Genomic DNA, 18,229 nt, shown 5'->3' on the forward strand with positions numbered 1-18,229 from the left:
TAGTTTTTTCAATACTTTATTGTCTACAAAATTATTTTATGTATAGTTAACATTAGAAATGATATTGAATATGAGACCAACAATGAGCTGTTGCAGTTTTTTTTACTTTGATCTCTTTTATAGAAGGTAATAACAATCTGTGGAAAATGCTTTATTGTATCATGCCAGTATACTACAAGGAATATTTCAAAATAATACAAAAGTAAGCCACAGACTTGACTAAGTGAAGATCAACTCATCCAAAAATCACTTTCCTTAATTTTTTCATAGTAATTGCCAGAAGTCCAATAAGCTGATTTTTCCAAGAAGGATCATTCTAATAACTTTGAGTGTTCAATCCGTGCAATGGTCCAGTCAGGCTTTACTCCTTGTGTAAACTCCCTCTGAAATCTAGGGAAAAAAATTACAAATAATGTGAATCTTAACATTAATCCAAATACTTCTTGGATAAATTACATAATTTGCAAATGTACAATAGAGGCAGTTTTTAGCAACAAGCTAATGGTTAATCATAAATAAAAATCAAGGGACGCCTGGCTCAGCAGTTGAGCGTCTGCCTTCGGCCCAAGGTGGGATCCTGGAGTTCTGGGATCCAGTCCCACACTAGGCTCCCTGCGAGGAGCCTGCTTCTCCCTCTGCCTATGTCTCTGCCTTCTCTCTGTGTCTCTCATGAGTAAATAAATAAAATCTTAATAAATAAATAAAATCAAAACAAAAAAGTTTTATTTACCAATTCAGTCAAAAATATCCTCACAAAATTAGAACATTCTCCACTAAAATGAGTATTTTTAATGAACTGATATACATTGTAACATCTGCCAGTTCTTCAATATTCTATTAAATACTAGCTATAACAAATGCTTATTAATATGAGGAAAAATAAATTGGGACTATGGTAATGAAAAGGGTACTTTAATGGAATTTGGTTTATAGACATTAGGTCAATTTTGAAAATAACAGTTTTAGTAGGGAACATCAGAAAAAACAGAGGTGAGCATTGATCATATTGTTATTTAATTATAAATAATGTCTTGAAAAGGAGATGATTCAGATTTTCTATAACAAAGCAAAATTCAATAAAAAGAAAAAAGCACACTTCAAGAAAAGTGAAAAAAAATAAGATACCTTTACCTTAGTGAAACAATATATTTTCTTTCTTAGGTCATTTTTGGGCTGTTTGTTATTTAAATCAAGTTTATATAGTTTTGGTAACATACTCTCTTTTAAATAAATATATAATTATTTCTCCACTGACTGGCTCGATTGGTTCGCTGTTCCAAATCTTATTAGCACAAAAGTACATGACAGTGTCTCTTTTAAATCAGTTTCTAACCTAGTAGATAGTACCTACTCATATGCAGGAACCCTTCAATTTTGTATCTGAATTCCTACCAGAGTACCTGGTAGATAAGAAATGATCAATAAACATCTAGAGTGGGATGGTCCATGTGCCAACTGTAGCAGATTTTATTTTCCAGGAATGGCTATAACCATATGCCCCATCCCACATGTTCTTCTGCAATGTGACCCTGCTATTGCCCATAAAAAGGTGGAGTCTCTCCATGCCCTTTCAACCACAGGTCCTAGGACTATTTTGACAGGTAGGCTAGGGTGGAAATGATGTTCCAATCCCAGGCAAAGCCCCTCACTAGTCTAGCCAACGATCATGTAAAACATGTGAACAGCCTGAGCTACCACAAACCCAAGCCATGAAGAGAGGCCTTGGAGAATGAGACGTTATGTGGAGACGTCAAGGAGCACCAAGGGGGTGTACATGTGTGTGATGAAGCCACTGGGGAAATGAATCCTCCAGCCCCACCACCCTAGTTGATGACAGACGAGGCAAAGAAAACCTCACAGCTGGGTCTTTCCAAAATTTCTGAGCAGTAAAACAGCAGAGAAAATAAACAGCTGTCTGAAGTGACTGAGTTTGGGAGTGGTTTATAATGTAGTAAGACAGCTCAAATACCTTTTAATTAAATTCAGCAATATTACCTCTTTCTAATTTCTGAACACTTCTGTTTCATGTCCAGTATGTCTTTATGACTTTCTCTCTTCTTAAATAACTTGTCAAATTTCAATCCTTTTCTTCCTAAAGCTCCCTTTAGTTTTCATACCTTCATACTTCCTTCATACTACCTTCCATTTTCTAGAGAAAGGAAACAATGAAATGAGATTAGACTTACTCATAACTTGCACTAAGAAGCTGTTTAGTTTCCACGTTCTGATCCCCCAACTTAACCTGGAATACACTGGCTCCACTTAAAGTTTCACTGGGGATGTTGGCACTGGTTAGATACCAAAAGCACATCAGGATGTTAACAAACTTCCTTCCTTAGAAAAAAAACACACACACACACATACAAATACAAATCACAAAAATCTATCATCCATGTATCCACAATGAAAATTAGAAATTGGCAGCAGCTACACAGTTGTTACAGATAATTTTTTGTACTTATTCTATTCTAACTTAAGATACTTATATTGATACTTTTTATTTTTAGAGAGTTCTCTTAGGGTTTGTGACATATTTGGCTTTTTCTCTGCATCTCAGAAAGAATAGTTATGATTTACTGAACATGTACCATTTATCCTAATTCACTCTGCTATGTGCCTAATGATTATTACAATGTCCTGTGTTAAAATCAGTTAATGAAAAATAAATAAATAAATAAAATACAATCAGTTAATGATCATGGTGCTGAGATGCAATTTGAAATATCAGGGGAGAAGATAATATTTATCAGTAAAAGTACCTATAGAAATATTTCAAATTAACATGTATATGAAAAATGTTTAACTATTTAAGACTCTATATCAGAAGTGCCTTGGAAAATATGTAAGCAAAGGCTAGATTTCCTGTGTGCCTGGCACATGATACAGTTGCAAGTATTTGTAACTCAAATCTATTGACTCAAGTAAATGAGTCAATAGATTTTTAGGAATAGGGATGCATAGGGAAAAAGGTATGCATTAGACGAGAAGAGCCAGACAACGACTAAAGTTCCTTTCATCCTTTTTCATGCTCTCCAAACAAATCCAATTTGGGAGTTCCATAGTTAGTCTTATTTTCAAAAAAGTCATTAACCGATATTATTTATTTTTTCTTTCACATCTTACTCCTATTTAATATACAGCTGGACATTTAAAATGCTGAATTGTTTCCTTCAGGTTAAGAAATATGAAACACAGATATTTTCTATTTGAGACATGATAGCTGCCTTAGACAATTTTCATCAACTTAAGTGACTATGCCCTCTCTTATGAATGAAATAATAGTAGACAATGGTCCCAGATACAAGGGTTTAAGTAACTATCTCCTATCTCTACTCTCCCAGAGTCAGGTCTTTAATGAATGTATTATTTTCCCTGAAGTCTGCTTGTACCAACAAACCCCCCTATTCCATGACTCTCCACTAGTTTAGCTTATCTGGCCAACTATTTATCATCTAAAGTTGACTATGCTTTAGCATTACCTTTCTCATCATAGTAAATGGAGATGTCTCCTGTCGATGTGTATACAATTTCATCTATGTCAGCAGCAAGGGCATTTTTATGGTTGTCAGGTAGTGAAGTAACCTTTTCCTTCAATACATGTAGCACCTGAGTACGGAAAAAGCAAACCATAGTTCACTTGTTGAATTTTCAAATGCCTTTCAAAAAGCAGATGAATTCTTTATGGTAGGAATTTTTCTAAGCCTATTTTAAAATTTACTACCATATTTACTCATATTCAAAAGCAAGGCTGAAATGCATCAAATTGTTCAACAGTTGATTCCGAATAGAACACTTAGGATAAAGACAAATGAAAGACATAGTTACTTATGCCTTAAGTAGCAAGTCATTCTATTCTGTGCTTTTATATAATCCAAAGTACCAAAGTAAAGACACAGGGACACTGGCTAATGGCACACATACTACTTTTAAGCATAGATAAGGGTAATGAGCATCATTCTATCATAGGAGAATAACATATTTATTTTTTAAAGTAAATTAAAAGTATACTTTACCTCTTTGGCCACAAGTTCTTCCAACAGATCAAATTTACACTGTGACAGTAACTTGGACACATGAGCAAAAGCCTTAAAAAAAAAAAAAAAAAAAAAAAAGGATGGAAAGAGGTTGGTAATCGTTATTGCAAAACACCATGCAAAATACCATACAATGTACAATGCTCATATTTAAGTAGCTTAGTATCACAAAGACTATTTTATGATAAATAAATAATGTCAAATACTATGATATCATTGTTAGGCATGACTCCTTCAAATTGATTGGCTTTTCTCTTCTTGTATGGACTTCCCCTACCATATACAGTGGTGAGCTGATTGCCAATTACGTATCCACTTTCAGGACCTGGGAAAAGATGCTGTGTGTGTACACATTAGCTCCTAAATAAAAATCCTTCTAAAGATTTCCTTTTGAAATAATGAAGTAATCACTGTTATCACTGTAATGACTATAATATGAAACCCTCCTCTTAACCATGACCACAAAGAATTTGAGAAGCAGTACAATCTAGGTTGTACTGGGAGTCTAGAGATTTAGGTTGCAATCTGAACCTCATGAAGATTGGTAAGGCAGGTTTGAGAAAGTGGGAAAAAAGATAATGAGGTTATACAGTCTAATACAGTGGTTACCAACTCTGAAGTAGAAGAATCCCATTTTAAAGTAGGGGGGAATGAACTGCAATCCTCCACATCCTTTGCAGTGAGAAATGAAACTGCAGAAGACTCCACTTATCTTTAAGGAGCTTTCAGATGACATGAGAAGGGAAGTGAGTAAACTGACAAGTTCAAGAATTATGATGGGTAAGGACAGGATGACCTGAGCAGAAAAGTCACTTAGGCCAATCTGGGAGGACCAGAGAGAGCCTCTTAAAGAAAGATCTAAGATGAAATCTTAATAACTGGCAGGACAAGAAGGATGTGCAGACATATCAGGCAGACAGTAACTGTTTAGGATGGGATAGGATGGGATGAGCAGTGTTTCCCCCACATTCATATGTTGAAACCCTAACTCCCAGTACCTCAGAAGATGACTATATTTGGAGAAAGGCTCTTTAAAGAAGTGATTAAAAAAGCTGAGGGTGAGCCTTAATCCAATCTAACTAGTGTCTTTATAAGAGGAAATTTTGACAAAGCACCCAGGGAACGTGCACACAGAGGGAAAAAAACCATGTGAGGACACAGACGACAGCCGTTTGCAAGCAAAGGAGAGAAGGAAGCCAAACCTGCCAATACCTGGATCTTGGACTTCTATACTCCGGAACTGTGAGAAAATAAAGTTCTGCAGTTTAAGTAACCCAGACTGTGGTATTTGGTTATGTGCCCTGGAAAACTAGACAATAATAGAGTTGAATTCTGAGAAAATGCATATAGCTAAATGGATTTAAGGACCCCTTACAAACACGTTAAAGGTTCTGAGGGTTCAGAGACACTATTATATGTCAATAAGCCTTCATGTGAGGAAGATGGGTGGTATTTAGGTAAGAAGAAACAAAGACTATAGTGATCATGGTGAAACTCAATCATTACATTCTAGTTTGGCCAAGCTATGACGTTTGTGTGATCAAAGATTCCACCAGAACAAATGATCTGATAAGATATTAACAAACCATTAGGAGGCTGCTCTGACAAGGCTTTGATAATATAAGATTGTCTAACCCAAAGAGGCTTCTATGAAATAGCCCTCTAACGCATGCAAGCAAGATACGGGAAAATAAACCCTAGATGATTAATGTGGTTTGATGGTGTTATGTAATAGGGAAGCTCAATCATATGCACATATCAATCGTGTGATATTGTGATAAGGCTGTATATACACATTTATTCTTCCTACTGGTTCCTGGCACAGAGCTCCTAAAATAAGCCCCTTTCAACATACTTGAGTTTAGGCTAATGAGGTGACTGTTGTCAGAAGAACCAAGCTTGTTATTAGAGGGTTGGAACTCTCAGCTCCACCCCAAGACTTCAGGGAGGGGAGAGGAGCTGGGGATTGAATTAATCACCAATGGCCAGTGATTTATCAATCATGCCTACATAATGGAACCTAAATAAAAACCCTACACAAAGGGATTAGGAGACCTTTCAGGTTGGTGAACACGTGGAGGTGTTGGGAAAGTGATATGCCCAGAAAGCATGGAAGCGCCATACCCTGCTCCACACCCTTCTCTGTACATCTCTTCCATTTTGCCGTTCCCGAATTGTGTCCTTTTTAAGAAACTGGAAATAGCCAAGTAAATTGCATTCCTAAGTTCTATGAGCTGTTCTAGCAAATTATCGAACTTCAGGAAGGGCGATGTGGCCAATTTATAACTGGCCAGTCAAATTGAGAAAATGCATATATCCAAATGGATATACTTATGAGTAGCATCTGAAGTGGAGGCAGTCTCTGGGACTGAGCCCTTAACCTATGGGGTCTGCGTTAACTCCAGAGTGTCAGACTGTTGCAGGCTGCCCTAATGAGGCCTGGATGACACATGAGTGTCTAGCCTAGAGAGGCTTCCAGGAAATAGCCCTCTTTTTCATAGAAAAGGCTAAATCTTGCAAACAAGATTATAGGAAAACATACAGTATATGATTAATGTGGTTTAATGGCAGTAATAGGGAATATATCATGTTATTTGTACGTATTAATGGAAAGCAGGGTCTGTGGAGCTAATAAAGCTTAGTTAGCACTGGACCACCTATTTCTCTGGCTCATGCAATGAATAAAAGCTTGACTAGACTGTACTTAACTATCTCAACTGCTAGTGACTAGAGGACCAACACTGCTTGTAGACTGGGTCACAGGACAGTACATATAATGCATCCTGGAGCCAATTGTTTTATCATCTGTAAAGGATTATCAGACTAGAATGATGATCCTTAAGATGCCTTTCTGGGGGTGTCTGAGTAGTCCCATTAGTTAAGCATCTGCCTTAGGCTCAGGTCATGATCCCAGGGTCTGGGGATCAAGCCCCACACGGGGCTCTCTGCTCAGGAAGAAGACTGCTTCTCCCTCTCCCTCTGCTGCTCTCCCATGCTTGTGCCCTCTCATTCGGTCAAATAAGTGAATATGATCTTTTGTTTTAAAAAAAGACTTTTGTTTTCATATTCTCTGGTTAAAAAAAAAATCTGAATGAACATGATCTAACGATAACTTAATATTCACAACCCAAGATAACATTTTATTGCTGGGAAGTTAGCTTAAGGAGAAAGGGCGAGTGGAGCCCAGGTGAATAGATGGAAGTAGCTAATGTCTTTGCACCAGCCCTAGAATTATACCCATGCAAAGAAAGATACAGTTGTATCAGGAAATCTAGTAGGGAGAAGGTTTTTCGGCTGTGTCCTCTTAAATCTTAGGTGCTGATGAACTGATTTGCCTGATACAAAAGGGTATGTTAAGTAATCAATGGCTTTAGGGAATTGGTAAATATTCGCCATGGATGACACATTCCTTTTGAAAGTCACAATGGTTAAATGGTTAAAGCAAAAACTGACAGATGAGGCAAAAACTGTTTATAGACTGGCTGATAAAGGGGTGGAGATACTACTTAAAAGCAAGGAGGAGGGCTAAAATAGGACCAGAGTGGCTAAAAAGTGTTCCATGTTCCTCTCTGTTCAGAAGATATGGGGCCTAAGGCCTGATTCCTGTCCATGGAGGCGAGAAGATTTCATTCCTTACTGACACATAAATGAGCTGGTACAGTTATGTAATGCTATGACGTAGACAAGCTCACATATCATTGGTGAGTACGGAGGCGGACAGTGGAATCGTGCCAACTGACCTCTGCATGCACAAAAGACTTTGAGAACTGACACAAGCGGAGATTTACCTCTTATAATGCTATTAATCAAGCTTGCCCTTTGCTCTCTAATCTTCTTATAAACACACAAAGCAGTCAAGAGGTGACGCAAGGAAGCAGGAACCAGGAGTTAACATCGACACTGATTATACAAAGTTGGAAACAACTTAGGACTGACAGATCGTACAAATAAATATAAAAACGACTGTGTTTACAGAAACAATCTGAAATAAATTAGGACTATATCACTATCAGCATACGATCAGTACTGTGAAATGGTTGCACCTACAAGTTTAAGCAATATGACAGTTTTGAGTTGGGAAGCAGACTAGGACTTCTGAAACGTTTGGGAATGACCAACTCTCTAGGTGATCCAAAACAAATTTTTATAGAGGGACTTTCCTCCCAGAAAAATGCCTGGACCCACACAATCCGTAAAGGGCGGCCCAGCTGGCTCAGCGGTTTAGCGCCTGCCCTCAACCCAGGGTGTGATCCTGGAGACCCGGAATCGAGTCCCACGTTGGGCTCCCTCTGCCGGTGTCTCTGCCCCTCTCTCTCTGTGTCTTTCATGAATGGATAAATAAAATCTTAAAAAAACCAACAGATAAAAAAAAAAAAAAACTGTAAATAATCTCAGGACCCAAAGTGACCCTTATGTGGCAAGGGTCAGGCTGGGGAATTATCAGTCCCTTGGAAAGAGACACAATAGGCAGGAGGTCAGGGCTATGAATCGCCAAAGGCTATTTCTCAGGGTGCGGGGTGCTGTGCGCTTATCAGCCACCAGTTGTCTCAGCAAATTCTCTGAAAGGGGAAAACTGCTTATCCCTAGGTTCTTCTCTAAAGCGAATTGTGGGGGAAGGATTAGGGAGGGGGTCGGGACACCGGCAAGGAAGCTCTACCAAAGAGCTCACAGAGAGATCTGTTTGGGCAGCCTGGGTGGCTCAGTGGTTAACCATCTGCCTTGGGCCCAGGCCGCGACCCTGGAGACCCGGGATGGAGTCCCACGTCGGGCTCCCTGCATGGAGCCTGCTTCCCCCTCTGCCGGGGTCTCTGCCTCTCTCTCTCTCTCTCTCTCTCTCTCTCTGTTTCTGTGTGTGTGTGTCTCTCTGTGTATGTCTCCATGAATAAATAAAATCTTTAAAAAAAGAAAAAAGGGGCAGCCCCGGTGGCTCAGCAGTTTAGCGCCGCCTTCCGCCCGGGGCGTGACCCTAGAGACCCGGGATCGAGTCCCACGTCGGGCTCCCGGCATGGGGCCTGCTTCTCCCTCTGCCTCTCTCTCTCTGAATGAATGAATGAATGAATGAATGAATGAATGAATAAATAAATAAATATTTTTTTAAAAAGGGGAAAAAAGAGAAAGTTCTGTTTTTCTCCCCCAAATTACACCGTTGCACCGTCTTACTCTTGCAAAAACAATCGTTAACTACTCATTCCTTTATCCAGCAAAGGTCTGCGCGCTGCCTACTGGGCGCCAGGCACCGCCTCCTCGACCGTGTAGAGGAAGAATCGCGTTCAGGAACGATTGAAGCCGGGGTAGCTTTTGAGTGGCAGAGATGGGCTTTGAATCGCATCCATTTCTATCGGATTCAAAACCTGTAGGACGGAAAAAGAAACCGGGGGGCTCCACCCAGGCGGTCCCAACCGGACCCCGCGCTCCTCGGCGACCTTGCGAAGCATCAACAGAAGCTGAATTGAATGAAGCCCCAGAAGGAGCCTCGGGCTCCGCGTCTGGGTCCCTAACCGCCCCCCCGCCGGATTAACTGCAGAAAACGCATCGCTGGACCCCCCCCCCTTTTTTTTTCCTTCTTGCGTGTTAACAGCTCAACCCCCAACTCCGCAAACCAACCTGCTTCGCTCCCTCGGAGAATTCCGCGATGCTGAATTCCTGGTCGAAATAGGCCCAGATTAGGAAGGCGTAAATTCGAGTCCGAACCCAGTTGATGGGGTTGGAGAATCCCAGGATGATCATCTTGGTTTTCTGGCGCGGCTGGGGCGGCTCCTCGGCGCTGTAGGTGCGCCGGGCGTCGGCGGGGAAGGCGGAGAGGGCCGCGCGCGGGCCCGGGGGGCTGAGCAGCGGACGCGGCGGGCCCCGAGCGAGCAGCGCCGAGGCCCCGGCCCCGCGAGGAAGCGGGGCCGCTCCGGAGCCGAGGCGGCGGCGACAGAAGCAACAAAGTCCAGCCAACGGTGGCCTCACGTCGGCTCCCCCGGGGGCCCGGGGGCCGGCGGACCCGCCCGGCAGCGGCGGCAGCGAGAGCAGCAAGCGGGGCCGCAGGCGGACGGCCAGCGCCATTTTCATGACTTCTCACCCCATTTCCTGTCTGTGCTGCGCCGAATGGACGTCGGCGGGAAACCAGCCGAGCGGCTTCCGGAGGAGCCTAGCGATAAAGCGGGGCTGCCTGCTGCTGCCGCCGCCTCTGGCGAGTCAGCCCCGCTCCGGGTCTCACCGAGAGGCCTCCGCGTCCTCAGCGGCCTCCGCGCCCGCGACCCAGCTCTTCAGCCAGCCGCGCTCGGCGGGGCCGCCGTTCCGCGGACCTTTTTTTTCTCTCCGGCTCGTGTTTCCGGGCGGATGGCGCGCTGAGGAGCGCAGCGCACCGAGGTTTCCTGGACTCGGAGGAGGACGGGCGTGAGCGGCCATGGCCTGGCAGCATCTCCCGGTTCCCCGGCTCGAGGGCGTCTCGCAGGACCAGTTTATGCAGCAGCTCTACCCGCAGGTAAGGCGCTCCCTACCACGTAGCGCGGCTCCGAATGGTTCCTTGCGGCCCAGGGTATGGGGAGGAGGCAGCGGGCGGCTGGGGCCGCGGGGGCGCGCGGGGCGTGGGGCGGACCCATCGGCTCCGTGCTCCGGGGAGAACAGCTCCACGTTCGCGGGCAGGACGGCAGCACGACGGCGGGGAGCTGAGTGCGAGAAACGGCGAGTCTGACAAGCACGGCCCGCTGCGGAGGTGGCCTTCGGGGGACCCCCTTGCTCGCTAGGCCTCCTTCCGTTACCATGGCAAGGGGGGGGGGCTGGTTGGTTGGTTGGTTGGTTGGTTTTCTCCCAACCCCACGCCGCCTCCGCCTCTCGCCCCGGGTTTCCGGAAGCTCAGGGCAGGTATCCCCGCCGCGGCTGGTCGAGCCGAAAGGTGGCCCGTGGAGTCCGCTCGCGGTGCTGGATTCACAGCAGCAGGTGTTGCGCTGCACTGAGCCAAAAGGGGAGGAAGCGGTGGGAATCCGTCGGGAAGCTTGCCCCGGTCCTGGATTCCAACTACCCCGGGTTCCAACGGTGCAGGGGTTGGACTCTTCTTCGTGTGTGTGATTTTGATCCTCAGCTCTTTAACAGAAACCTCAAGAGGAAAATATTAAGGAGGAGCGAAGTATTTTTACCTGCAGTGCTTTGTAAGGGGATCCCTACTTGAGGAAAACTGGGACTAGAGAGCCCGGCCCATCCCTAAAGAAACAATAATCCGCAAGGTTGAAGTAGGTTTATGGTAGACCCCCTCGCTCCCCACGGATTTTGCTTGATGTTTACAAGGGTGGTCAGAGAGCTAGAGTTCTCACTATTGAAAAAAGCAGGGATGGGCAGCCCGGGTGGCTCAGCGGTTTAGCGCCTTCCTTGGGCCCAGGGCGTGACCCCGGGGTCTCGGGATCGAGTCCTGCGTCGGGCTCCCTGCGTGGGGCCTGCTTCTCCCTCTGCCTGTGTCTCTCATGAATAAATAAAATCTTTTTTTTTTTTTTTTTTTTTTAAGCACGAATGTTTTTGTTTTTGTTTTTGTTTTTTAGGAGTTTGCAACCTACAGAGAGGATTTAAGCCTTTATTTGTTGGTCTAGTGCTGGATGGTTTGTGGTTGCCCTCACCATCTCCACCTCAGGACTGTGTTGGTATAAGATGCTTGTAGAGCACTGAGGAGAGGCAGGGATGTATGTGGAAATGCTTTGTAAGAAACATGGTGAAGGGCATTTTTTTAACGTGATCTTCCCAGACATGATACATAATGTGTCACAAAGAAAGCATCACTGTTTCCTTTTTTTTTTTTTTTTTTTTTAAATTTATTTATGATAGTCACAGAGAGAGAGAGAGGGGCAGAGACACAGGCAGAGGGAGAAGCAGGCTCCATGCACTGGGAGCCTGATGTGGGATTCGATCCCGGGTCTCCAGGATCGCGCCCTGGGCCAAAGGCAGGCGCCAAACCGCTGCGCCACCCAGGGATCCCGCATCACTGTTTCCTAAAGTGGAAAATTGCCAACAGCACTGTGGTCACAATGTAATAAACTTAGAAGTGAGTGAAACTGCAAAATAAGGCCTTTCTGCTTAGAAACCTTGAAGAATATCTATGAGGGGGCATAGTCTTCAGATTTTTTTAAAAATATTTTTTAAATTTTATTTTTATTTATTCTTGACAGACAGAAAGAGAGAGGCAGAGACCCAGGCAGAGGGAGAAGCAGGCTCCATGCAGGGAGCCCAATGTGGGACTCCCATCCTGAGACTCCAGTATCAGGCCCTGGGCCCGAAGGCAGGTGCTAAACCACTGAGCCACCCGGGCTGACCTTTTATTTTTAATATTTATTTTATTTTATTTTTATTTATTCATGACAGACACAGAGAGAGAGGCAGAGACACAGGCAGAGGGAGAAGCATTTTTTAAAAGATTTATTTATTCATTCATGAGTGACACAGAAAGAGAGGCAGAGACACAGGCAGAGGGAGGAGCAGGCTCCATGTAGGGAGCCCGATGTGGGACTCTATCCTGGATGTCCAGGATCAGGCAGGCCCTGGGCCGAAGGCAGGCGCTGAATCGCTGAGCCACCCCAGGATCCCCAGTCTTCAGATTTTTAACGTGTTTTAATAATTAACAGTGTGATATAGGTGCATGAAAAGATAGACCAGAGAAATAAAATGTCTGGAGATACACATACATCCAGAAATAAATTTCCGTTTATATGGAGATTTAGTATGTGTTGAACTTGATATGTTAAAAACGACTGGGGCACACCATTTGCTTCGATGTGGATGGAACTGGAGGGTATTATGCTGAGTGAAATAAGTCAGTCGGAGAAGGACAAACATTATATGATCTCGTTCATTTGGGGAATATAAAAAATAGTGAAAGGGAATAAAGGGGAAAAGAGAAAAAATGAGTGGGAAATATCAGAAAGGGAGACAGAACATGAGAGACTCCTAATTCTGAGAAACGAACTAGGGGTGGTGGAAGGGAGGTGGGCGGGGGGTGGGGGTGACTGGGTGACGGGCACTGAGGGGGGCACTTGGTGGGATGAGCCCTGGGTGTTATTCTATATGTTGGCAAATAGAACACCAATAAAAAATAAATTTATAATAAATCACTGGGGCAAAGGAATTTTTTTGTTTTTAAAGATTTTATTTATTTATTCATGAGAATCACAGAGAGAGAGGCAGAAACACGGGCGTAGGGAGAAGCAGGCTCCATGCAAGGAGCCCGATGCAGGACTCGATCCCAGGATCACTCCCTGGGTCGAAGGCAGACACTAAACCACTGAGCCACCCAGGAGTCCTGCAAAGGAACTTTTAAATAATAATAAATAATAATAATAATTATTATTATTATAAAATAATAAATAATAATAAATGATGCTGGGGCAACTGGATAGTCACTTAAAAATGATAAAATTATATTTATGTCTGACACCATACACAAGAGTTATCTCTAAATGGATCAGAGATGCAAATATATTTTTTAAAAAAGAAACTATATAGTACCAGAGGGAAACATGGGTAAATTCCTCTATAATGTAGATCTGTGGAAGGACTTTTTAACTGTGACTGAAAATTCAGGTGTAGTGAAAGATTAAAATTTGAATACATAAAATTCAAGCTGGGGGGATACCTGGGTGGCTCAGTGGTTGAGCATCTGCCTTCAGCTTGGGGTGTGACCCTGGGGTCCTGGGATTGAGTCCCCTGTCAGGCTCCCTGCATGGAGCCTGCTTCTCCCTCCGCCTGTGTCTCTGCCTCTCTCTCTCTGTTTCTCATGAATAAAATAAATAAAATCTTAAAAAAAAAATACAAGCTGAGAAAAAATTATTTGCAACATGTTTCATAAAAGGGCTGTGAAAACCCATGTATGTAAAGAACTTTTAAAAATTAAAGGGTGGGTGTGAAAGGCCACAAGTCTGATAAAATGTGAGCAGTTGTAGCCTCTAAACATGAAAAGATGTTCAGCTTTACTCAGAACTTAAAGCCACACTGAACATACCATTTCTTATCTATCATTGGCAAAAATCAGAAGGCCACTTTTTAATAATAATACTCTGTGACTCTGTAATACTTGAGGCTGTGAAGAAACTGGCACTCAAATACTTTATGCCAAGTGGTGCAACCCTTGTGAAGGGGAATTTGGTATCTATGTCTCTGTGTTTACTGTATGATCCAGCCGTCCCTCTTTTAGGAGTTTACTTTAGGGATTACTGGAAATAACCTAAAAAAAACTTTGCATAGGAGAGTGATTGATTAAATTGTTCATTTACACTGTGGTATACAAAGCTGTAAAAAAGGATGAACTGATAGCAGTGATTTCCAGGATATATTTTTAAATTAAAAAAAATGAAAAGAAAATACATAACATGCCACCTTTTTGTGTAAAAAAGAAGGGGAAATAAAGAAGTATATATGTTTTTGGTCTTGTTGCAAAACAAAACAAAAAACCAGATTGATAAACCAGAAATGAGACTAATTATAGGGCTTGATTGTGTATGAGGTGGAAGAATGTGACTGGTGTGACCTTTTTGTATAGTTTGGACTTTGGGGATCACATTAATGTTTTCAATTCTAAAGTAATAGTAATAATAAAATTAACAAGGATGAGGAATGATTTAAAAACCTAAAATTCTAATATAGAATGTAAAAACAAGGAGAAGAAAGATAAGTAACCCAAGTCACTTTTGAATATAATACTCTATGTCCTCAGTCTAAAGACTAAAATGATTGTAAAGAAATACTGAGCTCTAGTTAATAGACTTGCTTTATATAGTGATGTGACTTAGCAATTGTGAAAGTACTTATTGTGAATTTGTGCAATTGATTAAACATGGAGGATGATGGAAGTGAAGTTTCTCACTGTTAAGAGAGATATAAATAAAAATTAAAATGAATCTTATGGTAAAAGATCAGAAGGGAGGTATCAGTATTATGGCTCATATATACATGCATTAAATGTATATATAGTATGTATGTCTGCTTGGAGAGAGATAAGTAGATATGGTATATACCTATGTGGCGTGTATGTCTGTGTGTGTATGTGTGTACACGTATTTGGGAAAGGGGGAAATGAGTATACACAGACTTCCACGTATTTCCCAGCTCTGTTCACTGAGAAAGCATAGAAGTAATGATACCACAGTAGCAATGAACACACTTAACACCCAGATCATGGTTTCAAAGTAGCATTCCCTTTAAAAGAAGCCAGAGCTGCTTGAAGAAATGACTGTAGGGCTGGGATGGAAAAAGTATAAAAGGAATCTGTGTTGTGGTTTTGGTTTTTGTTTTTTTTGTGTTTTTTTTTGTTTTTTTGTTTTTTGTTTTTTTTGTGTTTTTTTTGGTTTTTTTTGGTTTTTTTTTTTTTGCTATAAAGTAAGGAAGTGTTCAGGTAAAGTCACAATAGCCAGCTTGTTTTGGATCCTCCTGGCCAAATCTAAGATAATTTGAGCATCAACATTTTATCAGTAGATTATAACCAAGTGAATAAAAATAATAAGTGGAGATAAGTAAATTAGAGCATTTTGACATTAGAATGCCAACTAATATAGAAGATGATGAAATTTTTAAAAATCATGATTTTTTGCATTCATCATAGCATACTTAATTCAGGCAGGAATTACTGGTTGATCAAAGTTAACACCACAAATAGAAAACAATATCATGTGCTACCTGATATGCTACACTGAGAAGGGCACAACATTGCTTCTTTGGCACATTCCTTCCCAAAGTAGGTGACTTGAATATTAAAGAAACGTCAGATAAGCTGAAATTGAAGGGCATTCTACAAAATAACTGGCCTATACTTTTCAAAAATGTCAAGGTCATGGAAGAAAAAGGCTGAGGAACTGTTACAGAATAAGAGAGACAGGGCAACTAAATGCAATGTGGCATCTCAGAAAGAGGAAAAAAACCCAACAACTATAAGGGATATTATTAGGACAGTTAGCAAAATTTGGATATGGACTGTGAAGTAGTAGTAGTAGTAGTAGTAGTATGTCAGTGTTAAATGTAATTTTGATAATTATTCTGTGGCTAAGTAAGAAAATGTCTTTGTTCTCAGGAAATATACTCAGGTTTTTGGAGATGAAGGCGTATGATGTCAGCAACTTACCTTCAAGTAGTTAAGGAAAATTTAATTTTTAATAATATGTTTGTCTCTATACACACATAGTGAGAGTGAGAGCAAACGGTAAAATAAATGGGGCAAATGTTAAATTAACAGTTGGTGAATCAGAGTAGAGAGTATATGGGAGTTCTTTGTTCTTGCAACTTTTCCACAAGTTTGAAATAGTATCAAAATAAAAGGTTAAGAACAATATTGACTATAAAATATACATTTTAATCATTTATATTTTTGTCATAAATAATGCTTGTGAAACTACTTTTTTTTAAAGATTTAGAAAGATTTATTTGAGAGTAAAGCAAGCATGCGGGTGGGGAGGGCAGAGAGAGAATCTTGAACAGACTCCCCACTGAGTGCTGGAGCCCCAGAAGCAGGACTCAATCCCATGACCCATAAGATCACAACCTGAGTGGAAATCATTAGTTGGATGCTCAGCTGACTGAGTCACCCAGTCGCCCTGATAATTCTTTAAATAATATTGATTTTTTGTCCTCAGCTAATGATGGTACTACTATTTCCTTTTATTTGTTTTCCTAGTGTTAAAATTTTGTTCTAAGTATATTACATTGCTGTTATTCCTATTTTAGTTAATAGCATGAATTGTCAAAAGACTTGTTTGAGCATCTTAGGATCAAGAATCATTTCTTACTGTTTTTGTTCTTCTATTGCCAAATATAACTCCATATATATTTTCATTTTCCCTAATTTTTTGTTGTATATTTTTCCAACTTACAGAGAAAACCTCTAGTGTTGGAAGGAATTGATTTGGGGGCATGTACAAGCAAATGGACGGTGGATTACCTGAGCCAAGTTGGAGGGAGCAAAGAAGTAAAGATTCATGTTGCTGCAGTTGCTCAGATGGACTTCATTAGTAAGAACTTTGTATATAGGTATTTTCTTCTGAGGTTTACTCTGGGACTACAAATAACTTCTTTAAAATCTTTAAGATATTTTTATAGTATTATACAAAGACCGTGTGGCATTTCATCTTTTGGCTATTTTGATATAGTCATGGAACAGCTTACTAATTTTTAAAGAGTGGCTTTTAAAAGGCAAGAATTCTGAGTTGTTACAATTATATAAAGACATTTTCAAAGACCATTTTTCATATAGGGTGTATGCCTGATACCTTCTGGAGCCATGGAAGGAACTGGATTTCTAGAACTGGAGTTAGATTACCTCTAATGTTGGATATGCTGTACTCATTCAGTGCTTTATTAATTAATTGATCTTCCCTCATTTAGTAATTATTATCTAGAGTAATGAATTCTGAAGTTTTCCTTCATAACTTACTTTGATTTTTAATGCACTCATTTTTAGAAGATTTTCTAATTCCTAATTGTGAGAGAAGCGTAAGCCCATGTTTTCTTTTTCTGCTCTCTCCAGTAATATATAGGACATGTAGTTGCTATGTTTGGTATAGTTTTTCATCAACTTGGATAGCTTTCAAAAAATCATATTAAATTTTCTCTTTTGACAAAATAACCTTAAATACTTTTAATTTCCCTTGTGGTTGTCATTTTATGCTTAGAGATGAGATGTCTTAAAAGTAAGGTAGTTAAAAGATGCTGAGTGTCCAAACTTGAAAGTTTCAGATGTCAATAATCTTATAGATTTAATGTTATTTATTCCCAGAAGTTTCATTAAAAATGTTAAAAAAACAAATTTTTATATTCTGAGCACGGGCAGTTTCCAGCAAATTCAGTCTTTTGAAAAACTATGTAGTTCACAAAAGACTGATTTTTAAAGAAAGGTAGTTCTCACTGTTCTTCCAGAGTTTAGAGATGAGTAAATGGAGCTTCTAATGTCCAGAGTCATTCCTTTCTCATTAGAGTTTTCCAAGCTCATATAGCAGCTTGCCAAAACATTTCTTAGTTTTTGATCCTTTGAATATCCACCATTATAGTTTTGGTTTTTAATAGGCCGTGAATTGAATTTAATTGCCGTAAGTTTTTCTAAGAGTAAGAACTTTTCATTTTTTATTAAATCAAAAAGGTGGAAGCAAGTGCTGGAATGATGAACATTTTTAGGTCGGCCGTTAATGATGTTTATTTTCCAGAGAGTCCAAAGCCATAACAAATGGGTATTGAAACTTCATCTAAAATTG

General features: G+C 40.8%; 2 protein-coding genes across 4 annotated transcripts in view; one reads left to right on the plus strand and one right to left on the minus strand.

The window, feature by feature from the left end:
• Positions 1 to 10,263, minus strand: MAIP1 (matrix AAA peptidase interacting protein 1). 3 transcript variants are annotated; one of them, XR_012024784.1, is made up of 5 exons: positions 9,639 to 10,263; positions 4,014 to 4,085; positions 3,480 to 3,606; positions 1,996 to 2,149; positions 1 to 390 (listed from the first exon to the last, which is right to left on the minus strand). XR_012024784.1 is itself a non-coding variant. In XM_072812712.1 (5 exons), the coding sequence occupies exons 1-5, from the start codon at positions 10,086 to 10,088 to the stop codon at positions 312 to 314; spliced, it is 876 nt and encodes a 291-aa protein (XP_072668813.1). In that variant the 5' UTR covers positions 10,089 to 10,114; the 3' UTR covers positions 1 to 311. The 3 variants fall into 3 exon arrangements, 1 of the variants encoding a protein (XP_072668813.1); XR_012024783.1 differs by lacking the exon at positions 1,996 to 2,149 and adding an exon at positions 2,187 to 2,288 and having other exon boundaries at positions 9,639 to 10,260; XM_072812712.1 differs by lacking the exon at positions 1,996 to 2,149 and adding an exon at positions 2,187 to 2,334 and having other exon boundaries at positions 9,639 to 10,114.
• Positions 10,231 to 18,229, plus strand: part of TYW5 (tRNA-yW synthesizing protein 5) — a 20,330-nt gene continuing 12,331 nt past the window's right edge. Inside the window, exons 1-2 of the mRNA XM_072812710.1 lie at positions 10,231 to 10,503; positions 16,858 to 17,012. Coding sequence (XP_072668811.1) covers positions 10,426 to 10,503; positions 16,858 to 17,012 — 233 coding nt within the window. The 5' untranslated portion in view covers positions 10,231 to 10,425. The remainder of the gene's footprint in view (positions 10,504 to 16,857; positions 17,013 to 18,229) is intronic.

The sequence above is a fragment of the Canis lupus genome, chromosome 36 (genome assembly GCF_048164855.1).
Source record: "Canis lupus baileyi chromosome 36, mCanLup2.hap1, whole genome shotgun sequence".
Classification (NCBI taxonomy): Eukaryota; Metazoa; Chordata; class Mammalia; order Carnivora; family Canidae; genus Canis; species Canis lupus.